The sequence below is a fragment of the Daktulosphaira vitifoliae genome, unplaced genomic scaffold (assembly GCF_025091365.1).
Source record: "Daktulosphaira vitifoliae isolate Bord-2020 unplaced genomic scaffold, ASM2509136v1 Scaffold_2, whole genome shotgun sequence".
In the NCBI taxonomy this organism is placed as follows: Eukaryota; Metazoa; Arthropoda; class Insecta; order Hemiptera; family Phylloxeridae; genus Daktulosphaira; species Daktulosphaira vitifoliae.
Window position 1 is genome coordinate 2,928,862 of NW_026099573.1, and position 12,299 is coordinate 2,941,160.

Here is a 12,299-nt window from a genome sequence, read left to right on the forward strand (position 1 = left end):
TGTTCAAGTTATTCATATGGACAAAGCTTTACTAACCCTGAGGAAAATATAAATTTTAGAAAATTAAAACTACCTAGTACGTAAACAAGAGTCAAAATTAAATTTTTAAGAATACAACTTAATATTTGTTAAATAATGAGTACACTATCTAATGTTCCTGTAACAATGTTTAAAATTATTTATGCAGTTATATAACTTTAAAAATATCTCATTATTAAACACGACATATTTCATTTAGATAAAACTACATTTCATACATTTTCAACTATTTACTTCACAAATTTTATAAATCTTATAATTGACTATTACATAATTACCTTACAATATTAAAATTTGTCTATGCATTTTAAAATTATCAGGTAAATTTTCTAATTCTGTTTAGAACAATATTAATGGAAAAGTATTTATGTTCTATAAAACTGAATAACTATGTAAAAACAATTAAGTTAAGCACAATGGACTAGTCAACAACAAAATTTATTCTAAACAACAACAATATTTTTTGCAATACAATTAAGTGTTTTACAAAACAAGCATCATGATAGTAATGATAAAATGATTAGCATAAAAATAATTATAATATAAATAATATTAGCTGAAAATAATATAAGTCAACATTTACATGTGGGTAAAAAGAAAGGTGCTTACTAATTTAAATAAATACATGACAATTTATTAATTTAATAAGTTATTGGGAATTTGTTTTTGATTCATCCATTAATGTTTGTAATGGTCTGAATGAAAATGAATGATTGCTATTAGAAGAGTCACCACTACTACTACAAATGGATTCAGTGACTAATGTGGCATCCATTGTAGTAGGAACAATACCAGAAACTTGCATTGGTTCAGGTCTAAATTAAATAAAACATGTGATTTTACTTTAGTGCAAAGAATTTTAGACAAAAAAAAAAACATTTGTTTTAATTACCTAGTATTGGTAATAAGTAAACCCCACTTTTTAGTGATTGGTTCATAGTCGTCCATTTCACATTTTCTTTTGACTGGTCCTAAAGCACTAGGTCGCATTGATATAGGACTTAAACTTCTGCTAAAAATGATAATGTGAAATGTTAAAACTAAAGTTTATTTATAAGATTAACTTAATTTAAAATATTGATTTATTTTCTCATATTTTTTTTATATATATTAATTGGTTTACACTACAAGAAAACAATATCAAAAAATTAAAATATTTAAATAAAATTTTATTCATTGATCACAAAAATATTTCATTAGATACTTAAGTCAAATATAAATTACATAAAAATTTAAAAAAAAAAATCAATTACCCAGAAGTAAATGTTTTGCGAGTAGGACTTGGCGATAAATTTGGTTTAAAAAGTGATGGTGATACACAATGCCTCAAAGACCTAGTTGGTGAAGGTGATGATGGAGCTGAAGCCATTGATAGGTTTAAATGTAAAGGATCATATAGACTACTTCTGCTTCCAGGTTGTTTTCCATACTGTCCTTCTACATCAACCTAATTAATATATTAAAAAATTAGATTTAAGTGACAGATGATGTAATGTAAAAATAATATACATATAATATAATATCTATTTTCTGAGATAATTAGTAATTACACACTTAAAAATTTATAAAAAATATTCTTTTTCTTGAAAATGTCAAAATTTGTTTTGATCATGTTATAAAAGAATTGTGCAAAATTTTAGACTACTGAAATATGTTTAACCTGTTTATTGTATTTTTAAACATGATTATAGCACTCATTTATCTTAAATTAAGCAGAACTTTTTATTATAACTTCTATTTGGATTAATTCCCAGTTATTAATTTATAAACATTGATAAGATACTTCTATGAAGAATTTTAAAATGTTATTTTTTGTCATAATGCATTATTAAAATATATTTACTGTTAATAAAAAAAATGTGTGAATCTCAAAAATTATTTTTCCATCACAGTTATATTTAAATTAAATTAATCTGTTTCATGAATGTACGTACATTTACAATGAAAAGTATGGTATAATTAGATTTTATTTATCATTATTATTTTTTCAATTATTTATCTAATTACAAAAATAGTTACAAAATAAAAGTTAAAAAATAATAATCATAATTACAATTTTGTAAAAATAATTACACAAATTTCTAAAATAATATTTTTTATCTGTTTTGGTTCCTGATAAAATCTTTCCTCTTGTTCTTCATTAATGTTATCCAAGTTATCTGTAAATTTTTCCAAATAGAAGTACAGATAATGCAGATTAATGTTCATAGTAAAACCTTAAGTATGATAGTTTTTTCATACAATTAACAATGGCTATTTAATTTTCATTTTTATAAGTTTCTTTAAAATTTCAATTAAATTCTTGAATGAAATCCAAGTATTTTTTTTCAATATTTGTGAAGCAATTTAAAAAGTTATTCTTTATGAAAATTTTTCATAATACATTTTTTTTTTCTGTGTTATTATTATTAGTGTATTCTAATATATAGGTAAAAATTTGAATGACAATTATTTAAAAAGGCATGAATTTAATGTGAAAATAGATTTTTAAATTGTACCAAGAATACCAACCCTATAATGTAAGGCTTCCAATTATACTTATCTATGTCTCTTTAAATGGAGCGATAAGTAAAAATTTAATTGAAAAATGTAAATTCACACATTATATATTAATAACGATTTTTGTTTAACTTCAATGCGTAACAGAGGAAGTATTGTTTTTCTATGATATGTTTTATTAGCTGCGATGTGAAGCTGAGAAGGTATTAATTTTACTATGATGTTTTTTTTTTGTGTCTCTTACCACTTTTTCTCAGCTATCACCGAACCAATTTCTTTCAAAAAAAAATTTCGGACTTTATTTTGTCTTCACAATAAAAATGACAACCGTGTGCTATTTTCATGTTAAAATATTCAATTTTATATTTTAAATTTTTAACTTCATATTTCTATAATTTTTCGAAAGATCTATAGATCAATACAATTTTTTTTATGAGAAATTATATTTATATACCTCTTTCATTTGACTTACTTTTTTTTTTTTAATCGGACCAATTGTTTTATTACAGGGGGGATTCAAAACTTAAAAAGTACATAGAAAATTTTGAAAGTGTAACGGAAATACTGACACTTTTATATATATTTTAAAATAAAGCTTCAGTAATATAATTTATTATGAAAAAAAAATTTCGAACTTTATTTAGTTTTTATAGTAAAACAGATATCAATATTAATAAAAATAAAATTTTTGTAAAAAAATTAGTTTTCATATTTTTAACTTTATAACGCTATAACTTTTTGAAAAATGTATAGATCATTATAATTTGTTTAAGATAAGTACTATTTATATTCTTTTTTTATGCAACATACCTTTTTTTTTTAAATCGGACGACTATTTCGCTTCATATATTTATAAAATATAAATATATATCTATATTCATATATTACATTTATAAATCATAAAACTTAGTAAATATTTATTCATATATAATATTTTTAAATCGAAGAACTACTAATCAAAATATTAATAAGGAAATATGAGATCATGTAGCTTTTGGAATAATCCAATAATTTTTTTAAATTAAACATTATCTACAGATTTGTATTGAAGCGTTTTTTATGACAGTGATATCAATAATGATAGTGTCAGATATCATCTATACCGGACCAAACTATGCCACGTCCCCACTCTGCCGTGTCCTCCCCTCCACTGTGATAGGTTTTTGTTTGTTGTCTCTTGTATGAAATTTTTACTGGATCAATATTGTTCAATTATACACTAAAAGAACTTAAATTAGATGCAATTGAAAAGTAAATTTCAATTTTTAATAAATATTAAAATTTCTATAACTTATTTCTCAGCAAATTCATTTGTATGAAATTTTACATAGATATATTAGAAATATTTACTTTAAATAAAATACTTTATTTAAACATTTGACCCATACTTCAAGTACAGAGTGTTTAATAAAGCCATTTGGCTCATTAAAACTATTTTACATATCAATTTTTGAAAATGTCTTAGATGAGTTCTGTACTTTTAATATATACTAAATTAAAGGTTTTTAAATGTACTTAATAATTTAAAAACATGCATTTCCTTCCATGAGTAATAAGTCATCAAAATCAAAAACCAAGAAATGTAAAATAAATAATTTTTGATTTATAAAATATTTTCTACATCATTTTTTTTAATAAGTATTGTAATCTTTATATAGAATTTAAAAGAAGCTCGAAACTCTAAAATTCCAACAATACTATTTTATTATAACATATTCATATTGAAGCATTTTATTATGATGTTAATCACTCTCACAATTCAATCAATATTGGTATTTACTATACCAGAACCCCACATTGTTAGGCTCCAATTGTAGTTTTCTTTTTGTAACAAATTTAAAATAAAATAAAAATTTATGACAAATACTAATTCTTCAAGAACAGTCTTTAAAAGTGTAATTTGGTGAGTTCAAACAAATTTAGGAGAGTCTACATAAAAATATTACTATTCAATAATATAATTTAGGTTAGTAATTGACAAAATATCCCATAATATTATTTAATAGTTTTGAAAAAACTGTTATAAGCTTTAGTCCCTACTTTTTATATTGACTTAATTTTACTTACTTTTGAAGGTGAGTCTATCATAATAGACAAATCTTCCCATGATTGTGATATTTGCATTGCAGAATGTATTTCTCTTTCATGAGCTACTTCCCTGTTGATTAAGTCAATTGTTTCTTCTTGGCGTAATTGATTAACCCTATGAACTAATTTTGGAGAAGTCTGCAAGATAAAATAATTAAAATATACATTAAATAAATTCAAAATTTGAATATTAGATTTTAACTTTTAACTTTTAATTTGTATGGTTAATTTTGTTTTACCTAATAATATAAATTATACTTAGATCAATAAACATATTGTAAATATAATATTCTTTTTCCTCGCCTTAATCCCAACTACTTGGGGTCGGCCAAATAATATCATATTTATTGTTACTAATTATAATTTATTTATTATTTAATAATATAATAATTATTATATAATTATAATTACTTTCATAAAATAGGAAAAATTAATTATTCATATTTAGTATTAAGAAAGCTATCAACTTTTAATATTTACTAATAATTAAGTTAAATAAAATTATATCTAAGGATAATGAACTATTTTATTTAATACAATACCGGTATAATCTACGTGATAGAGGCTAACTGTTAATCACTTTCATTGTAAACCAAATCTCCTTCTTCTTCTTCCTCGCCTTAATTCCAACTACGTGGGGTCAGCCACCCTAATCCTAAACTTACACTTGACACGATCTCCCACATCATTTACCCTCACATCAGCTGTCCTCAAATAGCATTCAATAACATCTCTTTTTTGGTCTTATTCTACCTCTTTTTCCTTCAACATTCATTTCTATAAATGTTCTTATAGATTCCGATTCTTCTCTCCTCATAACATGACCAAACCATCTACGTCTAATTTCTCTCATCTTATCCACGATTGACGCTACACTTATACTCCCTCTTATATACTCGTTCTCTATTCTATCTTTTCTAGTCACTCCACCCTTCCATCCAAGCATTCAAATCTCTGCTACCCTCATTCTCTGTTCTACTTTTTTATCAACCGCCCAACACTCTGAACTATACATCATAGCTGGCCTTATTACAGTCTTGTAGAATTTATCTTTCAGCCTCATTGGAATTCTTTTATCGCATAAGACGCCAGACGCTCCTCTCAACTTCAACCACCTGCACTTAATTTGAGTCTTACATCCTTGTCAATACCACCACTATTTTGCACAACTGACCCTAAATACTTAAAACTCTCCACCTCTCCAATCACGTCATCGCCTATTGTCACTGACCTCCTCATTTCATCTACCTCGTGTTCTCCTTTATCAAACTCTATACTCTATATACTCTGTCTTACTCCTACTTATTCTTAAACTCTTTTTTTTCTTCTTCTTTTTCCTCGCCTTAATCCCAACTACTTGGGGTTGGTCACCCCAAACTTCCATTTAACACGATCTCCCATATCATCAACGCTCATAGCTGTCCTCATATCGCATTCAATAGCATCCCTCCATCTCTTTTTTGGTCTTCTTCTACCTCTTTTTCCTTCAACATTCATTTCTACAACTGTTCTTACAGCTTCCGATTCTTCTCTCCTCATAACATGACCAAACCATCTAAGTCTATTTTCTCTCATCTTATCCACGATTGACGCTACACTTATACTCCCTCTTTTATCAAACTCTATACTCTATATACTCTGTCTTACTCCTACTTATTCTTAAACTCTTTTTTTTAAGAACTGATCCCCACACCTCTAACCTTTGATTAATTTCCTCCCTATTCTTCCTATTAACACTATATCGTCAGCAAACAACATGCACCATGGCAACTCTCCTTGTATTTCTCTAGTTATTTCATTCGTCACTATAGAAAAGTACTATAAGTCACTATAAATATGTGCTTAAAGCAGAATCCTGATGCACTCCTACTCTACCCGAAAACCTTCTGATACTCCTCTCATACTTTTTACCCTAGTACAAAAGCCATCATACATATCCTCTATTATATTAATGTACTTTCTCGGAACTCCTTTTTTCACTAATGCCCCTCACTTTAGAACCTCTCTTAGTACTCTATCATACACTTTCTCCAAATTTATAAATACTATACAAAGCTTTTTCTTTTTTTCTTTAAACTTTTCTATTAATTGCCTCACACAAAATTATGACTTACCAGGCATAAATCCAAACTGGTTTTTAGATACCGATGTTACATTTGTATTCTCATATCTATTACCTTTTCCCAAATTTTCATACTATGACTCATAAACTTTATGCCTCTATAATTTCCACACTCCTTATGTCTCCTTTACCTTTAAATATCGGCACCACAATACTATTCCTCCATTCATTTGGTATTTTCCCTTCTAATAAGATTTTATTTAAAAGTTCCTTCAACCACCTTATGCCAACACCGTCTAATATTTTCCATACTTTTACTGGCACTTCATCTGGTGCTACTGCTTTATTCTTTTTCATTGATGCCACAGCCTCCCATACCTCTTTCTCACTAATTAAATCTACCAGTCCCTCATTCCACGAGATATCCTATAACGTTACTTTTGGGTACTCCTCATTCAATAATTTTTCAAAATACTCTTTCCACCTTTTTTTCACATCACCATCACTCGAAAGAACCTTATTATCAACACTTTTTATACACCTTATATAATGATAATCTTTAGACCTTTTCTCTCTTATCTTTGCAAGTCTATAGCTTTCTTTCTCGCCTTCCTTTGTTCCTAGCTTATCATACAATTGATCATACTTCTTTAACTTTGCTTTACTGCACACTTGGCTTCATTTTATACTTCATTCAATCTTTTCTCCTTTTGCTCTTCTGCCATACTTTGAACTGCTTTTTCTTACTTTCTATGATTTTTTGAACGTCCTCATCCCACCACCCGGTTTCCTTGTTTTTTGGCATTCTACTCCTACTCTCACCAACAATCTCCTTTGCAGCATTCTTTACACAACTAGCAAATTATTCCACACATCATTTATGTCTCCCTCGACATTCCACACCGTCCTCTTTTTTACAGTCTTTACAAACTCTTTTTCATTTTCCCCTTTCAATTTCCACCAACGAATCTTCGATTTTTCCCTTGTGTTTCTTCTATTTTTATTTATTCTCTTTCCGGTACATCACAACTCCATTACCATTTGTCTATTACCATTTGTTGTGTAGTTACACTTTCGCCTGATATAACTTTACAATCCTTTACTCGCTTTACGCTCTCTCTCTTATACATAAAACAATCAATCTGCGATCTATTCCTCCCACTCTTATATGTTATATAATGCTCTTCCCTCTTTCTAAAATAAGTATTAACCACAGCAAGATCATACAATACTGCAAAATCTAGTATTCTTTCTCCAGCCTCATTCTTCCAACTGAAACCATATCTTCCATGTACTCTTTCATATTCTCTCCTCTCATTACCTACATGTCCATTCATATCTCCACCTATCACCGTCTCCTCATTGCCAGGTACCCCTTACATCACCTAATCCATCTCTCTCCAAAACTCTTCCTTGTTTCTTTCATATTGTAAACCAAATCTACTTATGTAAATAGCTAATTTATTATGATATGTTCTAAATATATATATGCGAATATGGCTAATGGTCTTTGCAGCCACAGCTCCTTTAATTAAATATAGAAAAACAATTATACCATTTTTAATTATAAATTAATAGAAAAAACTATAAGAGTAAATATTGATAAAATAAACTTCAAAAATATAATAGAATTTTGTATTAATCATTTAATAAAATAAGACAATTAGTATTATTAATTCAAAAATTCAACAAGTATGTTTTTTTTATTGTATAGTAAAACCATACAATATTGAATAATTTATATTTTAAAGACTTCCAGAAAACAAATATAGAAACTAAATAGAAAATAAGTTCAAATGTTATAACTTTTAATAAAACAGATTTAATGCTACACAATCAAATGTCTAGTAAAATGTACTTTTATTAAATAAAAATAACATTTTCTTACATTTGGCATTATATTTGGACTCCCACTAGTACTAAATCTGCGAAAGCGAGGTTGAACATTTCTCAAAAACACATTGAATTGATTTTCCCTGCAACAAAATATTAGTTTTAATCTAATAATAAAAATAACATATAAAATTTTTACAACTTCAGAATTTCTAATTAATATTTTAAAAAGAACACTTAAACTATGTAAAGTATATAGAGTAACTAATTCTATTATTACAAAACCAAAAAAATTTATAGATGTTTACTAATGTTGTTAAATTTTCATTTATATAGTCAAAACACATTAAATAATATTTATTATGTACATAAAAATTTCATAACTTCAAAAAATGTGTAAAAATCATTTATATATATATATACATATACACAAAGCGATTATTTTAATGCTAGCCACTTGAGGAATGAGTCCAGCTACTTTTATCATTAAATATTTTTCAGCTTCACTCCTCTTTCCGCCTAGGTATAAAGATGTTAATAACTTCTGAAATACTAGTCCAAAAGTTGTTATCAACCCGTAATTTTCTTAATTAAATAATATTCTGTTATAAGTATGTTAAATATACAAGTATTATTAAAAAAATAAAATTGATACCTTTATAAGTTATAAAAGATGGACCAAAAAATTATTTTATAACAAATAAATAGATTTACATATGTCACAAAAAAAATCAAAAAATAAATTCACAAAAATATTATTAATTTCAAATAAATTAAGTGACTAGTGTTCAAAGAATCACTCTGTATATATACAGAATGCAACAGATCTAACTGAAAACTCTTGTAACTTTTGATAAAATTTCACTGTGATTTTTTTTCTTTGATTCCTGGACAAGTTTAAAACTGTATAAAAAAAGGGTTTTGTTCTTTTTTAACAATAAATTACTAAAGTATAATTGCTTTAACTAATGGTGATTAAAAAAGATTTTATATTACAAAAAATATTAAAAAAGGAAAGAAAAATATATTATTTTTTGCTGAAGCTGAAGTTTTAAATAAAATTTCAATTAAATACCTTGATAATGGAGTGCACTGAGATCCTGAAATTGTATTGTTTATATCATTTATCATAGGAGCACTATTAGATCTCTTTAAACTTGATGGGCAGTCCACATCCATTTTAACAACAGGTCCATCTTTGACAGACATAATGCTATTCACTAAGAATTCACTCACCAAAGGAAGACATAAGATTAACATAAAATTCACAGCTCAGTTTTGTGTTGATGGATTTAACAACCATGCAAGATTATTACAATTGATTGCTAGTTTTAAGACTATCAATAAGGATATTAGACAACGGTAACGAATTTTTAAAATTATTTATTATTATCACAGACTAAAAAGTATTGAAAAGAAATTACTTTTGTATGGCTATTAAGGTAGCCAAATATATATAACTACGTTAATAAAATTAATAGAAAACACCGTAATCGTCTTTATTACTCTCAAAAAACGAGTAATAGTAATTATAATTTTCAAAATGAAATAAATGTTCACAAGCGGAATTATTGTCAAGAGTGGACACCCGACCACTTGATCGTTACACTGATTAGATAAATAAAATCATAGTCGACAAAGGCAACTGAGGACGATGACAGTAGCGTTTCTTCATGATCACATTTTTAAGTTAGAGACAATAATATAAAACAGAATACATCAATTTAAACTTGTCTGTATAGGTAAGTTAAAATTTCAATATTATAACATTAGAAAGAAATGAAAACTAATATAACAAATGATAATTAGCGGTTAAAAAAGTAAAAAAAAATTAATTGTTGTGACAAATAATAAAAAAAAAAATAGCGATTAATGTGTTAATATTTTTATCGCATTTTAATTTTTATCTACAGTCATTTAAAATGGAAAAACATATGTGCTTATGTACGGTGAGGTACGCGCGTTACGTACGCTAAACCAATTCAACTGTATTACATACAGTACGTTACATGTACTCTAACCAACAATCACCATAAATGTTATCGTACTGCCATGATGACTGCTTAACACTTTTTAACCTGAACGCTACACTGCATACAACTGTTCGTGTGACTGCTGTTATCAAATATACCAGAAAAGTTGATAACAATATAACTAATGTAAGCCGTAGAGAAATAAAATAAAAAAATTACCTAATTATAGTGACCCAGGTGTCTAAGTGAAAATATAATTCTTGTTCTTAAGAGAATTTAAATTTAAGTATTTACCAACTCAATATTAATTTCAATTATCCTAAAAATAATCTTTATTTTCATTGTATGTGATTCTGCTAAAAATTTCAAATACTCGTATAAATATTTTGTATTTTGTACATGTACCAAATTTGTTTCTTTTAATTTTTGGAAATATTCTGGTCCGAAAATTTTGCGTTTTTTTAATTATAAATCTTCAGTATTGTTTTTTAATTAAAAAATAACGCACCACCAACTTAGCCATTGTGTAAAATTGGCCATCAAAACCAAAAATTATACAATTTAGTATAAAAATATATATATTTTTATACTAAAGTGTTAAATTCTAGGCGTATTTAATTGATTTTAATTTGTGTAGCTTAAAAAAATTCATCCTCGTAATTTTATAAAAGAAATAGTTTTTTTAAAGCAAAAACCATGATACGCCATATGGGTTTTTCTTTTCAATTTATTGAAAGAAAAATTAAAATTTTTAATTGAACTAAATATTTTTTAAAATCGTACCACAATATTATTATTGTAAGGAGGGTCAGATATAATTTATAGAAAAAATGGTTTGTCTTCTTAACTTAATAGAAATTTTTAATAAGAAATAATTCTTACTTTATAAAGTTTAGCAGGTTTATTCGGTATAAATTTATATGCAACACGAGAATTTGGAACCCGGGTCATTTCTCTTGTGAAGATGGTCATATAACTCGAAATGTGATACATGGTATTAGCCTCTATAGACAGTGGGTATAAATAGAGATATAAAGTTTTGTAGTTATTTTTCAAAATCTGATGTCAATTTTAAAATTTTTCAAGAGAGTAAAAATAAATTTCAATGTCCTTATAGTAAAGTTATTTTAACTTAATTAAGTTATTTGGTTTATTATTTAATAAGTTAAATTAGTGGCCAAAAATGTTTGTTGATAAACAATTTATTAAATAATTTGTTTATATACTGAAATAAAATTCATTTGTTCGAAAAATTTAAAATAATAAAAAAAATACACATATAAATATATTATGTACTTCTTTGAATTTGTATTATAATTGTTTATTAATTGATAGTTATTGGACTTAAGTTAACTATTTGTGTCTTCATTAGAAATAAAAGAATGATGTTGTATTTAAATGTTATTAGAAATACTTTTTTTTTTATTATGTACAGAGTGATTCTTTTACAGTAGCTACTCACTCAGTTTCTCTTAAAATAATATTTTTTTTTCAGGTTTTGTTATTTATTTAATTAAAATTAAAACTATATTAATAATATTTTTAATATAGTTTTAATTTTATCGGATTAATTAGTCACAAGTGATCAAATTTTATTATATATCTGTTACTTACGTATGTATCTCTATTTATCTGTTATAAATATTGTTTATATTCATCCCTTATATCTTAAGGGTGCCAACTTTAATTTCTTAAATGGTAACATCTCTAGTTAACTAGCTTATTTAATAGATAATGATATACTTAGGAAAATGACTTGTCAATAACAACTTTTGGACCAATTTTTCGGAATCTATTAACAATTT

The 12,299-nt window shown here is 26.0% G+C and overlaps 1 protein-coding gene across 2 annotated transcripts; it reads right to left on the minus strand.

Moving 5' to 3' along the window:
* Positions 1–453: 453 nt before the first annotated feature.
* Positions 454–10,351, minus strand: LOC126898824 (P2R1A-PPP2R2A-interacting phosphatase regulator 1). Of its 2 annotated transcripts, none has more exons than XM_050673218.1 (6): positions 9,597–10,351; positions 8,577–8,664; positions 4,606–4,764; positions 1,293–1,486; positions 932–1,048; positions 454–854 (listed from the first exon to the last, which is right to left on the minus strand). In XM_050673218.1, the coding sequence occupies exons 1-6, from the start codon at positions 9,779–9,781 to the stop codon at positions 689–691; spliced, it is 909 nt and encodes a 302-aa protein (XP_050529175.1). In that variant the 5' UTR covers positions 9,782–10,351; the 3' UTR covers positions 454–688. The 2 variants fall into 2 exon arrangements, with proteins under 2 accessions (XP_050529175.1, XP_050529174.1); XM_050673217.1 differs by having other exon boundaries at positions 461–854; positions 932–1,051; positions 9,597–10,325.
* Positions 10,352–12,299: the final 1,948 nt, after the last annotated feature.